The following is a 26,888-nucleotide window of genomic DNA, read 5'->3' as shown; positions in this document are numbered from 1 at the left end:
TTCATATACATTGTGTTACAACTGATCTACATCACTAACTAGCTCACTAGACTAACTGTTTATTGACTCTTTACACCATCGACTCTTTAGTCTTTACACCATCTCAGCAGTGATATTTATCTGTTCATGTATAGTGCACATCCATCGACTTACTTACACCTCATTACGTGCCGGCATTTGTAATGCCCACTACTTATGTAGCATATAATATTCTGTATTCTTGCACTGTATTGAAAGTTAAACTAATTGTTGTCTTGCACGCCTATGCTTTTCTTGGCCAGGTCGCCGTTGCAAAAGGGAGAAGCTGGTCTCAACGGCCTACCTGGTTAAATAAAGGTTACATTAAAAATAAATAAATAATTTCCACCTCTGCCACATTTGTCTAGTTGTGGTGATATGAACTCAAAGTACGCTTTTTCAGGGAACTTTAATTTCTTTTTTTCTGGTCTTAAACAGCAGATGGAATTTGCACAGTTATCATGGAGATAATGAGTGTGCAATCATCCAAATCTAAATAACTGGCCTACAGTGATACAATTGTTCTTGGTGGCAATACATTTTCAGTCCTGGTTCACAGGATACAGATACATCTTTTTCGTAGACAGTACAAATGTATTAGAGCTAAACTAGTTAACACTTGGCCGTTCATTTATTTTATTTTATTTTATTGTATCTTATTTGCTTTTCATATATCTCATCTGATTGGATCTTCTAGATGAAAAGGGCGGGCGAATTTACACCATTGGTTCACGTCCGACAGACTCTCTGTCTATTGGTTCAGTCAGACATCACTCTGAGAATGCTCTGGCTCTCCCTATCTAGCTATGGTTACCGCCCTTGGGCTGAGTGAGAAATCAAGCACTGAAGACATCGCATTCAGTGGGAAGACGGGCGTTATTTGGAGATTCCTTAGTTAGGTCCCATTAGCCTCAGGTAAGGACATAGATAGCTCGGGTTATTGGAATAGGTATGTCAAATCAGTGAACTTGCTAGCTGTACTGTTTTACATACTGTCACTTGCATATGTGCTGGTTTAGCTACTAGGCTAGCAACTTGAGTCAACTGTTAACGTTAGCGTGTTAGCTGCTAACGATATATGTCATCGGGCTGTTTCGCATGGTGTTACTGTATCCGAGAAATGTAGCTAGCTAAGTTGCCAAATTAAATGTCCCATAAACCGATAGGTCTGGCTGTAACTATTTCTAGCTAATGTGTTGTATCTTTTGCTAGGCGATGATAATCACGATCAGCGTGTTTACTGTCAGTGTGATAATCATAAACATATCAAGAGAGAGTTAGCTAACGCCGTTCCGTAACCCGCTATGTCCACAAGAGATGGATGAAACTATTTCAGATAGGGCAGCTAACTTACGACCAAATGAACATAACGTTATTATTAGTAGTGCGATATGTTATGCCATTTTATGGCACTACTAATTTCATCTAATGATTGTGTTATCTGTTCGGTTCATAGTTCTTTCATTGTGTAGCCTGTGACTTGCTTGTTTGTATATACGGTACATTTAATCTTAGCTGCCCATCCCTGTCAACCTGACGAGGCATTTTACAGACAGGCCATCAATACCGTGATTGTCTGTTTCACAAGAGTTTCAGTGTTTCCGAGGACGTGCTCTTAGTGGAATGACTCACACCAGTGTGCAGGGTAAGGGCAAGGCTGTGACTTTAGCTGCAGTTCTACTTGTTTGATAGGTGCAAGGCCATTGTGTCACTGAGTCTACTGAAACGCTCCTTGTTCAAGAGCTAATGCGAGGGTTTACGTGTGTGTGTTCACAAAGTTAGTTCGGCCAGCAGCAGGGCTCAATGGTGAATGAAGGGTGTAGTCCAAGTCTTAAGTAGGACGCCTGAAGCAAGGCGACCTTCCTGAAGGTGTGCAGCAGGTAACTGAGTGGAATGTTGTGGTGACCGCTGACATGGCATTTTTGGTGATACTGCCTACCATACCACGCTCTGCAGTGCAGTATTGCAGATAAACAGGCTCCTCAGATAGGATTTGTTTAACCTGCATACCTTTTCACTGGAGAGTGAAACCTGGCTGTGAGTGTTTGGTTACACCCTTGGTGTAAAAAAAACTTGCAGCCAGACTAGACAATAGCGATTGTAGAGCTGGGCAATATATCAATGTTATATTGATATCGTGATATGAGACTAGCTATCGTCTTAGATTTTGGATATCGTGATATGGCTTAAGTGTTGTCTTTTCCTGGTTTTAAAGGCTGCATTACAGTAAAGTTATGTCATTTTTTGAACTTACCAGCCTTTTGTAACTGTTCTATTATTTGCTTTTACCCACTTCGTCATTACATCCACACTACTGATGATTATTTATCAAAAATCTCATTTTGTAAATATTTTGTGAAGGCACCAATAGTCAACACTACAATATCGTTGCAGTATCGATATCGAGGTATTTGGTCAAAAATATCGTGATATTTGGTTTTCTCCATATCGCCCAGCCCTAAGCGATTGTCATTCGTTTTTAACAAAGTCGTGAAAGTGGCAACCTTTCTTGAACCTGTATCATTACCACAGCCCTCGCAAGTCCTTGTTGAGCTGAAAGGCAAGGCACAACTTGAAATCTGTTGTCATTATAATATAATGGAGTGTGTGGCTGAAACAGGGGAGTATACAAATCATGTGTTTGTTTGAGATCACACCACTTTCTGTCGGGCCCTTGCCAGGTCTGTACAAGATTTGGAGGGACAGAACATGCTTGAGTGGATGAACAACATAAATGTCGCTTGTTTTATTTTCCAGACACATTGACTGATGACAAAAAAAGACAAAAAAATCTTCTCTATTGTTTCTACTTGTTCATGTATTGCAGTGAACATACCATAGCGACTGCATAATAAAACCCTCTGTTGCTATCTTGGTCTCTTTCCATCTGTTTCCTATCATTTCTGACACTTTAAGGCACCTTTTTGGAGGCGGAAGATAAAAAGGATGAAGGAGAACTGAGTAACAACAGGGTGGAGAGACAGAAAGGTAGAGAATAAAACTGTTGGTGGGAGGAAGTGCAGACTCTTGTCCCATGGGTAGCAGAGCTGGGTCATACTAACTATAGTCTTTTTGTGCGTTGTTGGGGCGGTGCTCTATAATAATGTAATAACCAGTCAGTACTTCCTGTTCATCTCTGAGCTGCAAGTTGCTATTCCTCCTTCTGCCTCTGAGATCTAAAATAGTGCAGGCAACCTGGATATTAATTGCTAATGTTATACTTGACAGAGATGAACGTTTTAGCTGCTAAGGGTAATATAATATAAGCCAGAGATATCTGGTATGGCGTCTGGTATCATATCACATACTTAATGGCTTTTTTTGCAGATGCAACCCCAGCATTTGACCTCAAACATGTTCAGACATTTCACTTAAAAACATGGTTAAGCTTTGTTCGAGGTGGTGATGACAGAGGTAGAAACGGATATTTTACATTTCACTTTCTCCTCTTCTACAGAGATTGAAACGTGACGAGATTTCTCGTCTCGGTAAAAAGTGTCTCGCGATATAAGTGCAGAGTGGCAGCCTCGAAGTTAGCATAGAAAATCCCGCGCCTGTTCTCCAAAGTTGACTCTGAGTTTACTTTTGTAGAGCGATAACGGAAGAAAAAAAGCTGCCTGTAAACCCCATGGATGTTTAGTGGTTTATTACAAAAGCTAAAAAATCTGAATGCAGGTCAAGCTAAATAATGGAGCTAGTAGTACTAGCTAATGGGTAGCTAACGTTAAAATAATATCTTATATGTCCCTAAGGGCCGATGTGGGTTTAGGTTTAGGGTTTAACACTTATCTTATGATACATACGAGGGCTGTATGCTGTAAAGCCTGTCACGTGGATGAGGGATGAAGCCATGGATGTATTAGAGAAGAGAGAAGCCCTGTTCACAAAACTGCAGGCTAACCTTAGTAGCTAGTATCTAGCTATGTCTTTAGTAACGTTATGTAGGCATAGCTATACATATAGTGTTACTGTTCTCTTGAAGTGCTCATATTATGCTCATTTTCAGGTTCATAACTGTATTTAGAGGTTATATCAGAATAGGTTTACATGGTTTAATTAAAAAAAAAAAACACCATATATTTGTTGTACTGCACATTGCTGCAGCTCCTCTTTTCACCCAGTGTGTTGAGCTCTCTGTTTTAGCTACAGAGTGAGACATCCCACTTCTATTCCATCTTTGTTGGGAGTAGGGATGTAACGGTATGAAAATTTAACCTCACGGTTATAGCGACCAAAATTATCACGGTTTTCGGGTATTATCGCGGTATTTTTAAAAGTGTGTTCAATATGTTCAGAAAGCACCGATAGGCCTACACAAGCTGAAATAGTTTCAAAAAGTGTAACAGTGTTTATTATATTACAAAAATATAGGCAATAGGCTTGTAAAAACTATTGAAAACAGGCTACTGAAACACTGGCCCGCTGTAGGGTGTCCGGTAAGAACTTGAACCAGAGATGTCTGACTTTGAGATCCAGGAAGATTTATTTACAACTCAAACATGAAGTTAACTATGAAGTTGTATTAGACGTTACATGTGAAGTTGGATGTGATTCTGAAATATAAGCAAATAATAAATAAACATAAATGTAACGTATTGCTCAGTAACACAAACTGAGAATAAGCCACATCTCTTACAGCACACATATCCATAACGGAGCAATCCGTGTAATACACCTTTAATAGCTAAGCACGTGGTTCCACAGCTCTAGTCTGTTTACTGGCGATTGCACGTTGCTAGCAAATTTCCCTAACACAACCCGAATATAAACACGTGACTGCACAAGTAATATTAAACAATCTGCACATCTATCAGCTATGCAATACGAAACACAGCAACAGCCTTATTATCAAGGCGATATCTCTCTCTCTCTCTCTCTCTCTCTCTCTCTCTCTCTCTCTCTCTCTCCAAATAAATGTCACATCATAATGCGGGCTAAACTTATCCACACAATATGAATAAATGTAGCTTTAACGTTTACACAGATAACGAGGTAGTAAAACCCATGACAGTTTAGCAAGCTACAGAATAGTTTTAACTTATGTTTTGGGCTAAACACACATCACTTCAACAAGTCTGAAAACGGGAAAGGAATGATAAAGAAAAAAGTCTGTTTACAGCTTCTGTTCTGTCCCCTTCTCCTGTCTGAGCCAAGTGATTGGCAGGAGATCAAAGATATGACTCTCGTCACTGATTGGTCAATCATCTCAGGAGAGAGAGCAAGTGTTACTATGGCCTTTTTTACAAGGCTGATAAGTGTCCTGAGCGCTGTCATCTCCTCCTTCCGCCATGATTCCAACTTCAAGAAACGCATGTTGTCGGCTACCCAGTGCGCCCGCGCGGCAACTTCAGGAGACTCGGATGAAGCTGGGAAGGATTAAACACAGGGTTTCCACACCATGGTAATCCACCGTGATAATAATGAGGTTTTAAATGAAAACGGTAATTCATATCGTCAACATTTTTACCGTGGTTTACCGTAACACCGGTAACCGTTACATCCCTAGTTGGGAGTCGCACAAGCGCAGTAGCTAGGTAAGGACCACTACCCAGTCAGAAGCAGAGTATGAGGGCGTGCCACGCTAGCAGCTAGGCGAGCATTATAACGTGTCTTACAAAGTGACGCGCAATGCCATGAGTCCATGACACTAATGTCTGATTACTCCACATTTTCATTGTGATATTTCGTGATTACATTCTGAATCTGCAGCGTTCTCTGTCAGGTAAATCAGTAAGTCACTAGTAGGCTCAACAGTGGAGTTGCATATTAAGTGGTTTGGGGTCCTTCTGTAAGTAATTTTGGGGTACAATTTGGTTTTGAAGAATTCTACAAGCAGCAATACCATGCTTCTGATACTGCCTAAAATGCTGGTATTGGTATCGGCAGCACACGAGTCTATGCACCGATCCGATACCACGTAATTTTGCCCCGAAATAAACTTAATAAAATGTATTTATGTTCTTTTTCTTTTATGACTGACTGTCAAACTAGATTATGAAGACAGTTCTATGGCATTCATTCCCTGTATGTTTTTGTTCATGTTTTCAAAGGGTTTAACCTGAGACAGCATCACATCCATACAGGGTTAGTATTATACAGCTGTCTGACGTCCCGATTGACATCAGGGAGTAAACATTGATGTTAAATGAGCTGAAGGAAGGATGGTAGTATTATTATTATTATTATTATTATTATTATTATTATTCTTTTTATTATTTTTATTATTAATTATTATTAAATAATAATTATACGTATATTTCTTTTTAAATGCACCGGTATTGGATTTGTACCCGGTATCTGCCGATACGCAAGTTCAGGAATTGGTATCGGGAGGGAAGGAATTATATTGGAAGTGGAACATCTCCAATCACAGACATATCTGTATCTATCGTTATCAGTGTAGGCCTATACGTTGTCCGATATGCGCCGATATGAAAACCTTGTTTACAGAAGGTATAATGCAGAAAACGATGCTTGATGCTTGCATGATCTTTATTTCTAGAATTGGTTGAAAATGTAATACGTTGTGTGTATTATTGTAAAATATTCTTTAACAAAGTTATTTGTTTAGAAAAGCAGCCTACTGCGTAGCTTGTGCAAAATTGCTACACAATCCACATAGAACAGGCCTATTTTTATTCCAGCTCAAAAAATCACTATATTGGCCGCCATATTGGTAATCACTGAATCTTTCCCCTCTAAAATCAGTATTGGTATCAGTCTCAAAAAGCCCATATCTGTCTGGCCCTAGTGATCATACATCTTACATAGCCTTTGTTAATTCAGCCAGGCTTTATCACTTGAACTTTATCACTAAACATTTAGCCTGTCTGATGAACTTAAGTGGTTATATTTGTGACTTGTGCAGTCCCCAATAATATGTTTGTGCCCCAAAATAGCCTGAGTTGTACAGGTGTGTGGAAGGTGAGCCTAGAGTGCAGACAGGTTTGCAGTATTATTATTGGCTCCGAGCCATCTGTTGTTATTTTCAAGGATTAGCAGAGAGAAGGAGAAAGGAATCAATAAGGTTGGACTAATAGAACCTCTCAGTGTCTCCACTTCAGTCGGAGCCCACCCATTGCCATCATTATCCCTGTCCACATGCTCTTCTGTCCAGTACTCCAAAGTACTGGACCTCACTGTAAACAGTGGCGGTTGTTTTAGATGTGTTGAATTATATGTCAGCAAAGTGAAAAGTAGGATAAAATGGTAAATGGTGTTATTTTGAGCTGATCTTGTCATAAGAGCATGATGTGTGTGCGCGACTGTGTGTGTGACTTAAAGCTTATCCAAGACTGACGTCTTTGCTTTTTCCAGATCTTGGCCAGAAATGTCGTCTCATCATTGAATTCATATGATGCAAGAGTAAGACCAATCTTTTCACATGTTCTCGCACTGGCTAGAAAATATTTGACTGGAAGGAAATGAAAAGTTAGGCATAGATATGAGGGCTTTTTTGCAGAATACATCAGAGTCTCATAATGTGTTTTTTGTGTCCCTGGACATCTCGGTGTTGATTATGAAAGATGAACAAAACTCCCCTTTCCTAAACGTGCAAACAAAGGATTGTAATGACGTCATGAGGAACAAATCCTGGCTTCTATTCCACGATCATAGCACAGAAGACCACTGTTGTGGACGCACCACTCACACACAACGATTTTCATATGATTTAGATTCATGGGATATTTAGAATCTGTCAGATATAATGCTCAAGTTAAAACTTTATTTGTATACGTGTGTTGGTTCTCCAGTTTAGCACTGTGTTTATGGTTCAAAATTGATTGTTTATTTATTTTTGTTTCACCACCTTGCTTGTCTAGCACTAGCATTAGCTTAGCTTCATTGCAGCTTGAAAGGCTAATCTCCTTCCTCCCAGGTAGCTGTGATAATATCCTGCAGTAGCTGAGCACTAGTCATTACTGTACCAACTGTATCCAAAATCGTATACAACTGCTGTACAGGGGAACATTATGGTGAGATTATTATTGTGGCTCATTATATTCATACGCTGTCATAAATGTCATCATTGCTGACATTTGAGCCCAGCTTCATCTGCTGGCTCTCAGGCTTGCAAATGCCCCTGCCTCTGTATGGCTCTCCGTAATAAATAATAAATGTGTGTAGTTGAAGTGGTCTAATGGAGGAGGTGAGGCGAAGAATTAGACAAAGGCAGAGCCTGGATTGTGGAGAACCGAACAGTACGAGAGACACAGACTGCGTCAGACTCAGACTCAGACAGCTCCGGGGAAATGGCACTAAAAGTTTAAAGAATCCTTGACTGAACCAGAGTCGAAGCACAGGGTAATTTTGCTGCTGTAAACGGGTTTAGTGCTTTGCGTTGATGGTGCTGCATTTCCTAATTGACATGCATCGGTGAGACTGTTGCGATATTTCTGCAAGTAACCACTTGTTGTGCTCGTTTGTTGTTGTTTTTTCGACATTGGCATGAGCAAGCCATTTGGGAAAGTAGAGTTTAAGTTTAAGCGTGTATACAGTTAAGTGTGTGTGAGTGATTACAACTACGACCATCTGTGGGAAATCGTGAGGTCATTTAGTGTTTTGGACTGTGGCGTGGGAGAGGGAAGTGAAGGCTCTTCGTTTAGTTTGACAGGGTGCACACTCACTCCCTAACTCATTCACTTATCTGAGCTTTATTTAATCGTAACTGTGGTGTTATGTTCTTCTACATCTACAGTACTTAGAGTTTACGCCTGGATTTCCTGCCACTGTGACAGTTTGCCTCATTTCCAGGCCCTTAGTCCCTAGAAGGAAAATATAAACGTGCATTTCATAATCCAGTAGAATAAGCTTATTTTGCGTCTTCTTTCAAGTCGTTAATGTTTTCCAAAGTAGCACAGATTTGGGGTTCTCAAAGAGCTGTTGAGGTGATTCTCATGGGAGTGGTCAGATGATTAGTTTGAGCCTGAGAAAGTGCTTCCTTTGTTCAGCTGTGTGTGTGTGTGTGTGTGTGTGTGTGTGTGTGTGTGTGTGTGTGTGTGTGTGTGTGTGTGTGTGTGTGTGTGTGTGTGTGTGTGTGTGTGTGTGTGTGTGTGTGTGTGTGTGTGTGTGTGTGTGTGTGTGTTGCATCATTGCAAGGCCTCATTACCCAGCCCAGCTGTGATCGACTATTGTTTCACAGGGATGAGATAAAGAATGGGATGAGATAAACAACGTTTATTTTAATTTAGACATTGTTTTAGTCAGACAAATTCAAATATATATTTTGCCCCATCGTCCTGAATGTTTGTTTGTGTGTGTGTGTGTCTCCAGGTAGCCTCTCCCTGTTCTGGAGCAGTTAGCCTGAGAGGGAACATTGTGGCTGTGGTCTGCTGTTCAGTGTTGCTTAGCAAGCTATAGCCGGCACCATGGCGCTGTCATTCAAGAAGGACCTGGAAAAGTACAAGGATCTCGACGAAGATGAAATCCTCAACAAACTGACGGCGGAGGAGCTCAAACAGCTGGAGACGGCCCTCGAGGAGATAGACCCTGAGGTCAGCACTCAGTGAGGATTGGAGGAGCTCCAGGGCTCTTTAGTGGGAGGAAGTTCTGTGGCAAAGGGATTTATTGGGAAATGGCCCAAAAAAAAGAAAAAAAAAAATCTTTGCAGCCATAATTCATTTTCTCAAATAAGGGACACAACTACAATCTTAAACATGCCCCAGTTTTCACAAAAAAATACACCTAGTTTTACCTTGCACCAAAAAGTATATGCCTTTTTGTCGGTATTGTAGTACGTCTAGTGAATTGAAGTAGAAAGTGGACATGGTTGAAGCAGATTAGGGAAATGGAATCCACCAAAATATATATTATACCACGTCATAACAGTTTAACTTCCTGGGATGCATTGAACATAATCCAATGGTGGCTTTTTCCTTTGCACCCTCCAACCGCATCTCCCAGCCTCCATGGTTGAAAAAAATCATTTAAAGGGGTAGTCTCAGCTGCAGCAGCTCTGTCAGCAGACTGCCAAGTGTTTGTGTGTTTATTTGTGAGTAGAGCCAGAGAGTAAACTGAAATCCCCTCCCCAACCCCTCCGGCGCCTGGGCGTCTTATTTAAATTCCATCTAAACCGAGGAAGATAAATCACCCCACATGGTGACCCCACAAGGCCCACAGGAAACAGTCAGCAACAGTGGAAAAATAATAATTTCTGGATCCCATGTCTTCACAAAAAGAAGCACTGCATTTAGTTTGAATAAACCCAGGCTGGCTGGACAGACTTTTCTAAATTTTCACACATCCTTGTTCACCTCCCCCAAGTTTTGACTCGCCTCCAACAAATGGTCCAGAGATGGTTGCGTTTTTAGCCATGAGGTTTTGGTTCACATGCATCAAATTCGACAAGTTCATAGTACGTTTACTTCCTGTTTTGAGGAACTCGTAATTAATGTCCCCATGTGACTCTCAAACTCACATCTGGCATTGATGCCAACTACCACACAGACCTAAAGATGCAACATGGAGTATTCTGGCATTTGCTTGCAGCGCTACATCTGACAGAAGTTTGAGATAGTCCAGACCTGTTTGCCTTGTACCAGGGTTATCATAGTAAATTAAAAAAATAAAACCAAAATAAGCAGTTACAAATATTTTTGTAAGCTAAATAAAAAGTAAAACCATTAAAAAAAAGTCAAACTAAACTGAAACTATATTGCCAGATTAAAAGACTAATAAAATGTAAATAAACATTTAGTTTTCTAGCTATAATATATCACTACTGAAATAAAAGAGACCGCATGAATTTCCCTCAACTCTCGTGACATTCAACCACAGAAATTGAACGGACTTGACATAAGATGGCGCTGTGCTGTAATTGCTCATGCACAACAGGACACTAAAGTAGCGAAAAGATTAAAGGTGCTCTAAGTGATGTGGCGCGTTTTTTTTAGGCTACAACATTTTTCGTCGCGTACAGCAAACCTCTCCTCACTATCTGCTAGCTGCCTGTCCCCTGAACACAGGTGGAACACTCCAGCAAATAACCGACAAGAAGGAGCTGGTTGAGTCATGAATACGCATTGTGGAAGTAGCCTACGTGCTAACGCTGCTGCAGTGATGGCTCAACCAGCTCCTTCTTGTCGGTTATTTGCTGGAGTGTTCCACCTGTGTTCAGGGGACAGGCAGCTAGCAGATAGTGAGGAGAGGTTTGCTGTACGTGACGAAAAATGTTGTAGCCTAAAAAAAACGCGCCACATCACTTAGAGCACCTTTTAATCTTTGCGCTACTTTAGTGTCCTGTTGTGCATGAGCAATTACAGCACAGCGCCATCTTATGTCAAGTCCGTTCAATTTCTGTGGTTGAATGTCACGAGAGTTGAGGGAAATTCATTGTTCATTCATTGTTGTTTGTTATGGTTCGTGGGGCAGGTTGGCGCAGTTTGTTTTTGTTGCCGTGTGTGGAGCCTGAGTCTTCAGAGACTGCGTTTTTTTTTACAGTGTGTTCAGGGGACCGGTAGCTAGCGGATAGTGAGGAGATGTTTGCTGTATGTCACAAAAAATGTTGTAGCCTAAAAAACGCGTCACATCACTTAACCAACCATGCATTTTGTATGTATGTGTAGCTACATACTTCTAAGACATTATACTTGGCCCTAACAAAAACAAACTAAAAACTACTGTAAAACTAAATGTATAAAAACGAAACCTTTCTGAAAAACTGAAATTAAACTTAAAAAATAGCAAACGCACTCTGAAAACTAACTAATTTACTAAACTACTACTACAACTAAAATGAAATTCAAAAGTCAAAGCTAAAGTAAAATAAAAAGTAATTGAAAAACTCCAAAATATATATATATATATATATATATATATATATATATATATATATATATATATATATATAGCTAGCTCATTACCCAGCCCAGCTGTGAGATATATATATATATACTGAAATGTTCAAATAAGATATTTTTTCAACATATAGAAGGCATACAGAAACATTTGAAGCTTAAAAACAACATACATTTAGCGTTTACCTTTTACCCAAGTCTAGAGTGAGTGTATTAAAGTCTTCATCAGTTGACAGGTCTAATATGTCTCCTCGTCTCTTCTCCTCAGAATGCTCTTCTCCCAGCGGGCTTACGTCAGAAGGACCATACAACTAAGACAGCAACAGGATCATTCAACAGGGAAGGCCTTCTCAAGTACCTGGAGAAGGAAGCCATGGAGTACAAGGACAGAGAGGATGTAGTGCCCTTCACTGGGGAAAGAAAAGGTGTGTGTTTGTCCACAGAGAGTCTTTCCAAACTGAATATTAACTATTTTAAAACCTTCTAATCACTAAAAATCAAAACGGAGAAAGTCGAAGAAGAACAGTCCTTGGTTGACTGATAACACTTGTGCGGATCAGGATCTGTATTTCTTAATTGTTATACTTAATTCTTATAGTTAAGATACCGGTGAACAATATTACAAACAAACAAACTATTCCAATTGAGAAAAAAAATAAAGTATTGTCATTAAAATGATGACCACGAAACAAATTCCAGTTGGGATGTTATACCGTGTTGTATATTGTACCATGCCTAACTCTCATGAAGAACATCATTATTGTGTTGCTATCACGTTAGTAATGTGTTTCTCAGGGGATGCAAAAGCCTGTGTCTATGTGTGTGTCTGTATCAGCAGTACAGACACACAGCAGTAATTACCGTTCTGCTGTCTTAGCAGGTATTATTATTAATGCGTGTCTGCTCTTATGCAACATGCAGCCGTGTGGGGGAGGTGTGTTTGTACCAGGGGATAGGAGGTAGGCAGTCCCAAAGGGGAGCCAGGGTTATGATTAAATGTCTTGAATCCATCTGTTTGTTTATTTATTTCTAGAGTAGGGCTGCACGATTATGGCCAAAATGATAATCACGATTATTTAGATCAATATTGAGATCACGATTATTTGCTGATTTTAACCAAAACACATTTTATTGTCACATAGGCTAATTATAACTGCTTTCACATCCATATTGTGCTACATTCCTCCTGTATTGAAGGATACTATGAAGGAGTATGCCATTTCAGCTGTTGTGCGACCGCTTTCCACACATGCGCATTTACCCGTGAAAAGATACAGGCAACGCAATTTTCTGTTCACGTTAACAGTAGGGTTGGGCATCGAGAACCGATTCCTACTTGGAATTGTTTCAAAAATTACGATTCCAGTGGTATCGTTTTTTTTTTTTTTGGAATCGTTTTTTTATTCAAAGCTGATCATGGGTTCCAAATTTAATATGCGCAAGTTTTGGTTTCTGTAGCGGCCAGGTGCTTGTGTTGCAGGCGTGGAGCACAGTAAGCAGCACTCTAGTCTGGCTTTATTTTATGTTGAAAAAGCTGTAAAACTGCAACCCACCATTGAATCAAAATAAAACTCTCCTCTTATTTGTGAAAATAGGCATGTGACCCGTTTCAACTCCACCCCTCAAAGAATCGGGATCAAGAATCGATAAGAACCGGAATCGGAATCAGAATTGTTAAAATCCAAACGATGCCCAACCGTAGTTAACGGTGCATGTGGTGCCCGGTATCTACCGGACGAAATAGCGACGCGGATTTCGGTGCCTCATTATGGTGCCACTTAAATGTCTGCGTTGCGCTCTGATGCTCCGAAACCCACGTTAGAGGCAACATAAACATCACTGCATGTCACGCTAGTAAACCCTAATAACACGTTACACAGCAGGTAACGTTAGCCTACCGTTAGCCACAGTAGTAACTGGATTAAACACGGCTAAAATGCTGACCGCTAAATGGTGTAGTGTAGTGTGACTGTATTTCACTGTAGAGGATTCCAACAGCGGGACGTCAAACAGTCTGCCGCTAAAGCTATGAGCTAAAAGACACAAACTAGCAGTTGGTCACTGCTGTTGTCTGATAAACAACACATAGGGGACAAAATGTTCTGTTTACTGGTGAACTGGAAAACATTGTGACCGGCTTATGACCGACTGCTATCTGTTGTGGAATTTTCCTCATGTTACTCTGTCCTCTGTGACTCAGACAGTGGTTTACGGAGCGCTAGATTGGCTTTGCAAAAAAAATTTAAAAAACTTTGATACGGAGCGTTCTGAATGATGCATTTTAAATATCGCTCGATCATGCAAATTTGATCGTGAGAAGCCAAAATCGTGATTGTGATTAAAATCCGATTAATTATGCAGCCCTATTCTAGAGATTAGTAAACCTTGAATCAATGTGATCAGGCTGAGGTTTTTCCTTAGACAAAACTATGCAAATCTGAGCCTAGAAGCTTATTTGAATGGGACCGATTTCTTTGTTTGGTTTTGCTCATTGATTAAAACTAGTACAGTGCCCGTTTGGAACGGGCAGATTGCTTGGCCTGTGGTATTGCTGCTTGTAGCTTTCTCCGGAACCATTGTACACCAAAATTACTTACAGAAGGACCCCAAAGCACTTAATATGGAACCCCACTGTATAGTCTGCTACTGACTTACGGTGTACTGAAAACATTGTGCTACTACATTTACCTGACGGAGATAGAGAGTTTTATTGTGAAGGGTAGACACAGAAGAACCAGCGTTATGGCAGCGGGGTTTTTTTCTCAACATTTTTTCCTCAACCTTTTCTTGTTCGGTTGTTTAGTTTAATTCACAGTTTATTAATATCCAATATCCAACGCTGCCCAATCTGCTCCAAATTCCAAACCCCAAGTTCATCAGGTACCCAGGAAACCAAGTGTGAAGTAGATTAGGTAAATGCTTCTTAAGATATCTGAAAGACAGACAGACAGACAGACAGACAGACACACACACACACACACACACAGAGAGATTCCCCGATTTATTAGAGAGATGTCAATCAATGACAAATACCTTGGAGCTTGCTAGTTAAAGATGCATACTGTGACTTCAGCTGTGGACCTTTGACTCATGTTGTAACTGAACAATAATGCCATTTTAAATTAAATATTTGATTACAGTTGTATGTGATGCTCACACATTTGCTGTATATAATCAGGCCTTTTAACAGGCCTTGGTTTTGGCATTAAAGGAGTGAAAATAGGCTTTAAATGTGGGATGCGTCATCATGGTAACAGTCTGTGATATGAAGTTGTCTACCTAAAGGGGAACACAATTGTCAGAGGACCCCTGAGTTTTGTCACAACACAGTAGATGTTTGGGCCAGGAATTACAATACAGGAAGGCGAAATGAACACCCACTGCTGATCCAGATGGGATTAATGTTGCTGTAACTGAAATAACCTGATCTTCTCAAGGGAAACCAGTACTGTTCAAACAGGTTTTAAGACATACTTGCGGTAATCTAAGTCACTTTCTAAAAGAGAGAGAAAGGAGAGGCTTTATGTGACAAAATGACAGAAAAGAAGGCAGTAGAGTAGAAACATTTCTGGGTGCAGATCTCGTCTAGAGGAATTCCTTTTTGTTGGGACCTCCAGAGATCTAAACACTACTCCCTCACTGGAGAGGAAACCTGGAGCTGACATCTTCCCCTGACCCAACCCTAGCCTGTTAGAAATTATACTCCAGCTGTGTGCGAATATGTGTGTGTGCGCTTGCCATGCATGAGTGTGTGTGCACGCCCTCTGACAACATGGAAAACTCAGATCACTGTGGTGGTTCTGTGGAATGTAGCTGATTCTCGTCCCCTTGTTAAACTCACCCCCTGCTGTGTGTGTGTGTGTGTGTGTGTGTGTGTGTGTGTGTGTGTGTGTGTGTGTGTGTGTGTGTGTGTGTGTGTGTGTGTGTGTGTGTGTGTGTGTGTGTGTGTGTGTGTGTGTGTGTGTGTGTGTGTGTGTGTGTCCTTTTCAATAACTCACATAATTCAGAGGAAAACAGCCTACTTAAATGCCATGGCAACCACTACAGCCTTCAAACCATTATTATATTGGATCAGTTCTTCTTAATATATTCTATAATCCATTGTCCATTCCTTCTGTCGTCCTTGATTTCCTTCGGAGTTTGGGAACATTATTAACATTATAACGTTCTGGCTAAATGTTTATGTATTTTTCAGCGGGGTTCAGTTGAGGTTTAAAATGTGTTGCTGCAATGGAATATTTATTACTTGTTACACTAATTGGAGCATTCAAGGAATGCTTCTGTTCAAGTCTGATAAACATCATGTTTGTAGAGGTTACAGTGCAGGGTGGGGCTGTTGGACCAGTGACAACACACAAACACACAGCAGCTCTGTACCAAACGCCTCAAGTGTTCAGTTGTTATAAATTGCTTTCACAGTTGACGCATATGCCATTAAGCAGCCATGTGTAACCGGGAACTGGTACTGCAAAGGCAATGAATCAGGTGCTGCAAATTTGCTGTGCAAGATGTAATAATAGTTCAGTTTACTTGTTGATGACATCACATTTTCCTCATTTTGGCCTCATTTCTATGTGGTCAACCACAAACCCACAGGTCACAGTTTAGCTGAATTTATTTGAAAGAGAAAACGAAAGCCAACCTTTCATTGTAAACACCAGTGACAGTTTACAGACCAATTTCTAGGTTCAACTGGCCCTTCTGACCGGCTGTAGTTGTACTTTACGTGAACCATTTTTCTGTGCAATTCCGTCATTTTGGGCGCACTCAATTTCTGTTTTACCTTCAAATATTGTGGTTCAGGTAATTTTGCTAACCTGTTTGTCTTATTTTCTGGACACTGATCTTTCCTGCCTCATCTGACTTTTTTTTTAATAGCAATCCCTTTGTTCCCAGACCTCAGCAGTTACTTGTGTAAAATGTTATTATAACCCATAGAAATGATTTCTACAAAACTACAAAAGTATGACTTTTTAATGGGCCAGTGTGTAGAATTTAGGTAGTCTGGCTATCACCAGACCAAGCTCAATCTTTTAAGATTGAACATTAGTCTGGGGAGTCTGCTCTGTATTTTCTACTGCACAAGAGGTGTGATCAGGGGGCATAGTTCAAATGACTCTGTACACAATTGGATAGTCCTTCAACCAATCAGACCAACGATCCGTGTGACATAGCAGCGACAGCGGCATCAACGGGTTGCTGCCATGGAGTGCTGCGCTTCGGTGGCCGCTATGTTGAATGTAAACAAAAAGCTGTTTGGTCGCTTCTCTATCGTCCTCTTGTTAAACCCGCCAATGGCGCGCCAGGTGGATAAGCCAGTTTGTGATTGGTCCCACCAAATTTGTAACGGAAGCAGGATAGATGAGCATACAGGTTTCCAGCCTGAGCTGCAGGGCGAAATCAAATCGCCGGCAGATCGGGCTGGGTTTACCCAGCCTAGAATTTAGGGTGATCTTTTGGCAGAAATGGAATACATTCTTCGTAATTATGTTTTCATTACTGTTAAATCACCAAAAACTTAGAATCAATGTGTTTTCGTTAGCTTAGAATGAGCCATCTATATCTACATAGAGCGAGCGGGCCTACAAGTTGCCCTGCTTTGAAGCCCAGAACGGACAAGCCAAACACTGGCTCTAGAGAGGGCCTTTCTTGTTTTTACGGTACCTGAAGGCCACCCTATATTCTGCTTCAAGCTAGAAAAGGGAGGGGTGGCCGGAGGGGTATTCAGTTGATTGCAATCCTCAACCTCACAGCTAGATTCCACAAAATCCTACACACTGCACCTTTAAGTGTTACAGTGTAAGCTGTTATCTTCTGTTTAAAAAAACAACAAACAACTGTACAGTACTGCTATCAGCATGCACAGCACCAGGGTCATGTATTATGTGTCTAATTTTTTGCATCTGACTAATGGCAGTGATGAATGACTCGTCACATGGAATTAAAATAAGGCATTGGTGCATGAATGACAATGTTTTCCTTTGACTGGAAAGAATCTCAACACCCCCGATACTCTAGTTACAGGCAGACACTGTGTTATTGACGTCATGCTTATTTTCCCATTTGTGCATTGTTGTACCATGATGTGTTTTCCTCATTTAGTCCATGATATCTTCTCCTGTGGGATCATTCAGATGACAAGACTTTGGGGCTGTCGGCCTCCTGGCTCGGTCTTCTTTTTGCTCAATGGCTAAATGTCGCTCCAGAGGGACTGGCACAGGATGCTGCCTAATGACTGTATTTTACTGTTTACTGGCTTTCAGGAAGTGCCAGAGCCCCCACTTGGGACCAGTTTGAACAATTTGACTGGCTTGACTGACTTAGGAGGGAAAGAGGGAGGGCCTGTTCTTGGGGTGTTTTTTGTTTAAGGAGACAGGCATATAGAAGCGAATGGCACCCACTGGATGCTCTCTCCGTCCAGTGCAAGTGTTTGTTGCCCCGGCAGTGCAGTTGAGATTAGACTCCAGTCTTGTCATTGTTCCATGACTTCCTTCGCTCTTTCCGTTTCTTTCCTCAGATAGGTTACTATGGCAATACCATAGTTGTCAGACAGTCATGGCTTGACTGAGTTCAGCTAGTCTGAACCACTGGTGGTTGGGGAATGTTGTGTAAAACAGCAGGAGGCCCAGACTTATTTAAGCAGCCCATTTCTGATGTTCAGACTTCACTTCCTTGTCAGAAACATTACCATTATTATAAACTGGCCTAAACAAGATTCAGCGGATGGAATTAGATTTTGCAAAACTTACTAACAAAAGAAATTTGTGAAAATAAGTATGAAGATCTGTGCTGATTCTCTGTGCATGATTGCAAAGACGCAATAAACGTTTAATGGATTGTAGTAAACATGCCAAGAAACTCACAGTGTAGAAATAACTAGAAATGTAGAGAAGCCCAAGAGCAAAGGGGAGCGATGGCCATTTCAAGGCCCTGCTGTGCTGTGAAGTGTGCCGTCTGATGTCAAACAAAAAGAGCAAGACTCGAGATACGAGCCCTGATTAGTGTTGGTGTTAATTCCAAATCTATCTGTGTTTATTATTCGCTTAATATGGAAATGTGTCCATCTGCTCGTAGACTCACACAGCACTTGGCAGTCATGCAGTCTTAGACTGTGGCACAAGGCAAGAGGATAGGAATGGCTGTAGGAGAATAACGAGGCACATTAACTGACAGGTAACAGTTTTTTATAGATATTGGAGGTTGTGTAACATCTCATAAAACCGTCACCTGGCCTGCATGTACCCGTTTCTTCCGTCTGTGTTGACGTTTAAGTAAATTTATTGCCTGCCCATTTTTATGAGGGCTGAATCATCTTCTTTGAGTTTAGAAGTTCTTCTTTTCTCACTGTCCTTTTCTTCTTTCTCCATAGGTAAAGCATTTGTTCCTAAGCAGAAACCAATGGAAACCCGCCAGGAGGAAGTCACAACCCTTGATCCAGAATTAGAGGAAGCCCTGTCAAGCGCCACAGATACAGAACTGTGTGATCTAGCAGGTAAGAATGAATAAATACCTTTTGAGAAAGCTAATAAAGTCATTGTTAAAAGGTTTTGAAAACATAACTCCGTATGAGGCTTTCTTTAAAGGTCCCATGGCATGCAAATTTCACTTCATGAGGTTTAACATTAATATGAGTCCCCCCAGCCTGCCTATGGTCCCTCAGTGGCTAGAAATGGCGATAGGTGTAAACCGAGCCCTGGGTATCCTGCTCTGCCTTTGAGAAAATGAAAGCTCAGATGGGCCGATCTGGAATCTTCTCCTTATGAGGTCATAAGGAGCAAGGTTACCTCCCCTTTCTCTGCTTTGCCCGCCCAGAGAATTTGGCCCACCCATGAGAAAGAGAGAGACAATATGGCTTTCAAACAAGCAAAGTGGCAGTTGGTCAAGGCCACTGAGTGACAGCCCGGTCAGCGGGCTTGTTACATTTACGCCCGCAATCTCTTGTGGAGCATTATAACTTAAAAAAAACCACAGGTTCCAGTTAAAGGAGAATTCCGGTCGATTTCAACACATAGCTCTGTTGTTTGTGGTCCGGGAGTGCTGTCAGTATCGAGGAAAAACGAAAATAATCAGTGTTGCCTATACCGAGTTATCCGGTGTTTTTAGCTGAGCTGGAGAATATTTGGTGTAAAACAGACCGGTGATGCTGTTCTGCCCTCATTGTTCTCCGTGAAGTTGGACACAGTCGGACCAAATTTGCAATTAGCCATCAAGTTTCGTAAAACAGCCAATATTTGAGCTCTACGTAGTTGACTTCTCGCATAAAAAAAAGTCTCCGAAGTGAATTTGTTGATGAAATAGCAGACAAACAATGTAAAACGTTTCCAGTTGTTGGCCACGACAGCAATCCACGGTCGTTGTGATTGTTGCGGCACTTTGCATTGTGGGATAAAGTAGGCGAGATAGATAGGTCCGTGGCATACTGGAGATTTTCTCCGAATCAGTACGACATCCGCGTATTTTTGGCATACTGCAGATTTTGCTTTTGTTTGCATACTGCATACTACTTGCAACATTTTGGCCAAATCAGTACGCACTGTTAGTATAGTACACGGTTTTGAAAACGGCCTGTGACTGTCCTTCCCAGGGCTCCATCCTGTGTGTGTTGATGGGGGAATAAAAGGGCTTACTCAGCAAAATAACACTACTTCTCTTCTCTGGCCTCTAGATTTGGTTACCCTTCATTCACTTACTGGTGCATTTTTTGGAGAACCCTGGAGAATACACGCTTCCACACTGATTCCTTACTAAAAGCTGCTGAGTCTATGGTTTGCTTTTGTTTTGCAGCGATCCTGGGTGTTCACACGCTGGTCACCAGTAGTCAGACATATGATGGGACTACATCTAAAGAGGGTTACAACAGTAAGTACAATCCTAGAATTTAACCGTTAATTCAAACGTCCCAAAAGGATCAACATCTTGACCTCTGCCTGCGTGTCTTTTCTAGATGTGATCAAAGGGGAGAAGATGAACCCAGTGTTTGATGAGCCTCCCAATCCCACTAATGTAGAAGAAACTCTGCAGAGGATAAAAAGCAATGACAGCTCCTTAACGGAGGTCAACCTTAACAACATTAAGGTACACAGAAACGCGAGCTTTCAGACCGTCCGAGTGTGTATATGCTACTAGACTGCTACAGCACTGTGTTTTTGTTGGTTTTCTAGAACATTCCAATTCCCACACTGAAGGACTTCGCCAAAGCCATGGAGAAGAACACGACCGTCAAGAAGTTCAGCCTGGCAGCAACGCGGAGTAACGACCCCATTGCTGTGGTGAGAGCGGGTTGCTTGTGTTCTTTCAATGGCTTCGTTGACACCTGGCGTGACCATATTTACGTCTTTGCTCCATTTCCTCCTCCTCCCAGGCGTTCAGTGACATGCTGCGAGAGAACAAGACGTTGCGAGCGTTGAACTTGGAGTCCAACTTCATCACCGGGGCAGGGGTGCAGGCTTTGGTTGATGCGTTGCGAGACAACGACACACTCACAGAAATCAAGATAGACAACCAGGTACGGGATCCTTTTGTGACACACACACACAAACCTACTGTACATACATGCATCGGCACACCAGCATCTGAAATGATCAGAGTTTCTTTTTGTATTTCTCCTTTTTTAATGCTGTCATCATTCAGGGTCACTGTAGGTGATTACAGGGAACGTATGACAGAGGAAGTTTATGCACTCTTTTTTTAAATAAAGTGGTTTCACAAAGCCTTAAGTAGTAGAAAATGTCTGTGTTATGCAGTGTGCAGTTGACGAGAATGCCAACCAACACAAACCACTGCCTGAATTAAACGATTGAGAGTTTCCAGTAGTGGAAAAGAAGTTGAACCATATCCCTGTGGTGCAAGTCTTAAGCTGCAGACGCACCAACCAGTCGGCAGAAAAGGCAGTCGGACTGATCGGTCTCCCCGAGTTGGTCAAAAAAAGTGCCTCGGGACACACCGAAGAGACGAGACGTAATAAGTCTCCATAACAGCAGGCGGCGCTTATCTGTATTGTCGCCCAAAAATGAAAACCGGCAGTTGAATGGACGAACGCGTCACGTGGGTCTGGTTTCTCTGGAAATTCAAAGACAGACTGTCATGGCGGCTTGTTCAGAATACGATCTCATATTGTACTAAAATAGTTCACCGAAACATGTTTCTGCGGCAGTGCGGTTGCTGAATCTGTCTTCATTTCAGATCGACAAAGGTCAGTTTAAAAGATTTTCGTCTGATTTTGAGACACCCTAGTCACGCTCATTCCGCTCCCGGTTTCCGATCAGATGGGTCATTTGAGTCCGACTGCCGGCAGTGCCCGCCCCGCCGATTATACATGTCAAATCGGCCAAATGAAGGCCGACGGCCCCTCGGACGGACGACGGCACGGATCACACCGAACAGACTCGAGTCACTGACCTCGCCAGATTGTCCAACGGCCGATTATCGGCTTGGTGTGTCAGCGCCTTAGGTCTCGTAGTCTTTAAACCAAAGTGAAATTCAGACTCTCATGTTCAGGTCTTGACCGCTCTATATTTGTGTGTGTGTGTGTTTCAGAGGCAGCAGCTGGGTACTACTGTAGAGATGGAGATAGCTAAGATGTTGGAAGAGAACAACAACATAGTGAAGTTTGGCTACCACTTCACCCAGCAAGGACCTCGCTCCAGAGCTGCTGCAGCTATCACCAAGAACAATGATCTGGGTATGACACACGCGCACAAGAATTGTTGAGATTTGTTTAAACTTGCTAAAGCAGGTTGCGTGGTTGCCCATTACGTTATCCTCCACCTGGTATCTCTCTCTCTGTGGGAGAATGAGTCATAACAAGTCCAATTCCATCAATCTCTGCAGTTCGTCTGCATCTGTATCTACAATGTGTTTTTTTCTCTCCATAAGACGTCAGTCCACAGTGATGACCTCTGCTCTCTTTTAGCTCCTCATCCTGTCAGAGTCGCGGTAGCACAGGTCTGATGCATGGGTGTGACTCCGAAGTGTGTCAGTGCATCAGTGTTTGAATGAATTAACAGTATGGAGATTTGACACGGTGTGATCGCACAGCTTTGAGAGTGATGACATCTCACTTCCTGTTTTCTGCACACACTGACACATGCTGTTGAAATGGGTCTAAACTTTGACCGCTTAGCTCATGATAGATAGATAGATAGATAGATAGATAGATAGATAGATAGATAGAGATAATGGATAGATAGAGATACGGATAGATAGATAGATAGATAGATAGATAGATAGATAGATAGATAGATAGATAGATAGATAGATAGATAGATAGATAGATAGATAGATAGATAGATAGATAGATAGATAGATAGATAGATAGATAGACTGACAGGCCTGTGTAGGTTCAAGGTTGTGTAGCATGTTTGCAGTTCATTCTTATATTCTTCACTCTGTCAAGTGATTGATTTTGTGGAATAATTCATGCTTTTTGCTCTTTTTCATTTTACTCTCTAGTCCGCAAGAAGCGAGTGGAAGGGGACCAGTAGGGACGAAGCCCAACCTGTCTCCCAGCCAATCCTGTTGTTTCATCTCACCATGTGGAATAATTTCAGCCAATGCCCTGGTCTCATCTCACTGTGTGGAAACTTTAGTCTTGTGCCAAACTGCGGGGCAAGGCGCGCTCAACCAGAACATACATCTGAGAAGAAGGGAAATAACTGGAATTGCCCTCTCCCATTTACATGTTCATACTTATGTTTATTATTATGTCGTTATTGAAGGTGTAAATCTGATTTGTTTTTAGTCATTTCATTTCAGCTGCTCTTTTTTTTTTTTTTTTTTTAGCCTTTATGTGATCTGTCCAGACTTTTTACTTGCTTTTTCCCCTTTTTATACTATGCTATAATCATGTGGGATAAACATGAACATTACCAAGTAACAATAACCTCTTTTGAAAAACAATAACTAACATTGAAAGAGCCTTGTATCCAACCATGATAGTTTGAGGCCTAAGCTCCCAGTGGAATACCTGTATTGAATCAGCAGAATGTGTCATTAGAACGATAGGTATATAGCTCTAAAGGTGATCTTAGGCTTAAGCATCAGAATGTGACGTGAAGCAAAGTCGAACCAGTCTGTTAGAGCCACAGCTTACTGGCAGAATAGTTATAATCTAGCGTAGCCATGACTACTGCAAACCTTGTCTGATTTTACAGCTGTAGATACCACAAGTTATCCTAAGGTAACATTAGTCACCATGTGGTTAGATCACTGTTGTACATTCCATCTGCATGGTGGTTTGCAGGTGTTTATTGGAGTTGCCTTGTAAAGCCAGCTTGACTGTCTGGCTGGTTATGTAACGGTTAAGTTTGTGCTGGCCTCAGAACAGATGCTGGCTCGCCCCCTTATATGAATTAAATTCTGTACGTATCAATGCATAATGTTTTTACATTGCTTTACTGTTTTATTCGAACTCAAGAGCTTGTTTTTTTATATACGGTTCAATTCTGATGTTGGTTATTGTGATCATTCGTATCCCTTAACAATCAGATATAACTAGCTTTGGATATTTTGGATCAAGTAAAAGGGGGATTGTACTGTAAAAGGAATAGGATATTAACTCAAACAGGCTTTGACCTGCTCTTACAAATGATGCCGTAAAATGTCTGCTCAACACACTGATGCTTAACCATGCCAAAGACTAACACATGCAGTGCTTCAAGTTTCAATATGTAACGTGAGGGTTACTGGTTCAGGTTTTGGCTTTGTCAGCTACAGTCACTTCATTGCAGTACACATCCGGGAAAGGAGTCTGTGGGTTAACAAAAATGATCTATACATTTCTTTAGATCTCATCATGCCATTACGTTTTCTATTTTTGTGGGCCCTTTGTAGCTTAAATGTTTAGCAAGTAGTTCACTAAGATGCGAGGAGAGTTGGCAAACACTTTATGTTTTACTTCTCAGGTTGGGACTATGACGGTTGCGAGATGTTTTCTGTGAACTTTATCTCCCAGATAGAAAGTTTTGTACAGATCTTGAATTAGAATGTTCTACTCCCTCTTTCACACTTTGACTTGGCTCTCAGCACTAACATGTCATTCATTCATTATGTAACTGAAAACAACATGCTACGTGTGCCTCAAACTGAACTTCCTGAGGTACACTAACCTGCTTGAGATGGGTATAACGGGACTAATTCAGGATTACTTGAAACATTGTATATACTGTTTATGTGTAATAGGAACAGTATGCTGGCATGAACATCACTCATGTACGTTACGTTTCTATCGACCAAAAATGTTCTTTCATCCTCACAGCCTCACGTTCCCTGGACAAGAGTTGTATGGCTGAATTCAGTACTTTGGGTCTAATATCTGTGTGCTTCTTCCGTGGTCATATCTGCTACTGCTATTTTTCTTTTTTCTTGGATCTTTTGTTTTTACATTACTGTGCTTTGCTGGTGGACAGTCAGCTTAAGTGGAAAACTGATTTTTGGCCTGGGCTTGTTAAGAATATTCTGTGATTCATAATATACATTCATTGTAAAATGCCATCTCAAATTCAAAGTGCACACACACACTTTTGTATGTGTATACCACCTAAATCTTTAGTTTTTTTTGTACCTTATAACCCAGGTTTAGACTCAATATAAGGAATATGTACTATTATAAAACCACAAGACTGGTAAAACGCACTGCTGAATATAAGACATCCTCAACAATAAATGTTTTTACATACTCTGTGCCATTTTTTAAATGTATCTTTAAAATGTTTTAAAGCTACAGTTGGTAATTAAAAAAAATAAATAAAAATAATAACCTGATCGTACAACATGAATCAGGTAATCTGTGGTGCTCTGAATGCCATAAGGAAAACAGCTGGGTCGGTTTTTGCTCAACAAACTTTCTCATTTTACAGCCAAACAGTACACTTACATATGATCTGAAAACATTGACACTGTGTCAGACACACTGATTCGATTTGAAAAAAAAACATTTTCCAGTACATCTCATGATATCACATATTGTAATTATATCCACATAAATTGATTTGACAAAAGAAATTCTCAGCACAAGGTCCACTTTTGGAAAATGTCCATAGCATTCAGCTTCATCTAGTGGTTTTATCATCAGCTGGAGTTCCTTGGTTTTGACAAAGGAGCAAACTCCATTCGCTGGTTAAGGCCACCTAATGTGGCCGTAGTCTCGCAGAATTTCTTGTGCTAGGAATGTTTTGTCAAACTACTATTTCTAAGGTCAATAATGACATCAGCTATATTGTGGATATTGTGTGCATATTCATAGATAGAAAAAGATAGGTGGAGATGGTGTTGATATGGATGTTAACATGCTAACATTTTATAATTAGCACTAAACAAAGCTGAGGCTAATGGAAATGTACTTAGTTTAGCAATAATTTAACCAAAGTATTTGACAAATGACATTTTTGACCTCATGGTGGCACTAGAGGAAAAGTCAGCAGGCTTTATTCTCTGGGGACCATGAATGTCTGTACCAAACACTGAGATATTTCCGTCTGGACACAAAGTCAGACGCTAGCATGAGTAATAAACTGCCTATATACTGTGTACTGAAGTGCATATTTAAAGCTGGTTGTGGCCAAATCTCAAGTTCCAACAGTATGTTGACTGATACGCAGGCCTTTTGGTTTGGGGTGTAGTCTAGGTGGTCTACGTATGCATCCTTTAATCAGATCCAGTTTTTCAGGTTGTTTGCACATGCCTGAGAGATGATGTAATGTATATGACTCCATGCCTCTCTGGGTTTCCTGTGCCAGAGTGCTGCGGTGAGCTGCTGTCAGAGAAAACTCTGTGAACTGTGGCTGGTGGGGGGAAGTGAATGACTCAAGTATTTCCACTCTGTGAGAGTAGAGAGGACGAGAACAGGAGGTTTATGTCGTGCTGTTAATCTCACCACAAGGCATAATTTCAAAGGAAAAAAATCCAGCGAAATATACAGTTGTGTGCTTATGTAAGTACAGTACAACTTTTCCCTCAGGCCATGACTATTAATAAGCACTGCTCCTCTGCATGTGGAAAAAATAACTAACAGCTTCTAGCCCATGTCTTCATTGCAGGTTGATGTCCAGAGAGCATGGTCATAAATAGGATGCTAGG

The 26,888-nt window shown here is 41.1% G+C and overlaps 1 protein-coding gene across 2 annotated transcripts; it reads left to right on the top strand.

The window, feature by feature from the left end:
• The first annotated feature begins 827 nt into the window (after positions 1–827).
• tmod2 (tropomodulin 2) lies at positions 828–25,488 on the top strand. 2 transcript variants are annotated; one of them, XM_039794637.1, is made up of 11 exons: positions 841–933; positions 7,336–7,383; positions 9,292–9,512; positions 12,082–12,238; positions 19,183–19,305; positions 20,598–20,672; positions 20,758–20,888; positions 20,975–21,082; positions 21,175–21,318; positions 22,350–22,494; positions 23,265–25,488. In XM_039794637.1, the coding sequence occupies exons 3-11, from the start codon at positions 9,387–9,389 to the stop codon at positions 23,294–23,296; spliced, it is 1,041 nt and encodes a 346-aa protein (XP_039650571.1). In that variant the 5' UTR covers positions 841–933; positions 7,336–7,383; positions 9,292–9,386; the 3' UTR covers positions 23,297–25,488. The 2 variants fall into 2 exon arrangements, with proteins under 2 accessions (XP_039650569.1, XP_039650571.1); XM_039794635.1 differs by lacking the exon at positions 7,336–7,383 and having other exon boundaries at positions 828–933.
• The last annotated feature ends 1,400 nt before the right edge of the window (positions 25,489–26,888 follow it).

This window comes from Perca fluviatilis, chromosome 3 (genome assembly GCF_010015445.1).
Source record: "Perca fluviatilis chromosome 3, GENO_Pfluv_1.0, whole genome shotgun sequence".
In the NCBI taxonomy this organism is placed as follows: Eukaryota; Metazoa; Chordata; class Actinopteri; order Perciformes; family Percidae; genus Perca; species Perca fluviatilis.
Note: the sequence above shows the minus strand (reverse complement) of the source record. Positions and strands in the feature narration are given on the sequence as shown.

Excerpts from the sequence above, each read along its gene's own strand:
- tmod2 (XM_039794635.1), top strand. The coding sequence starts at position 9,387 with ATGGCGCTGTCATTCAAGAAGGACCTGGAAAAGTACAAGGATCTCGAC. Across the intron at positions 20,889-20,974 it reads TCAACCTTAACAACATTAAG|AACATTCCAATTCCCACACT; the intron begins GTACACAGAAAC and ends TTGGTTTTCTAG. Across the intron at positions 22,495-23,264 it reads CACCAAGAACAATGATCTGG|TCCGCAAGAAGCGAGTGGAA; the intron begins GTATGACACACG and ends TTTACTCTCTAG.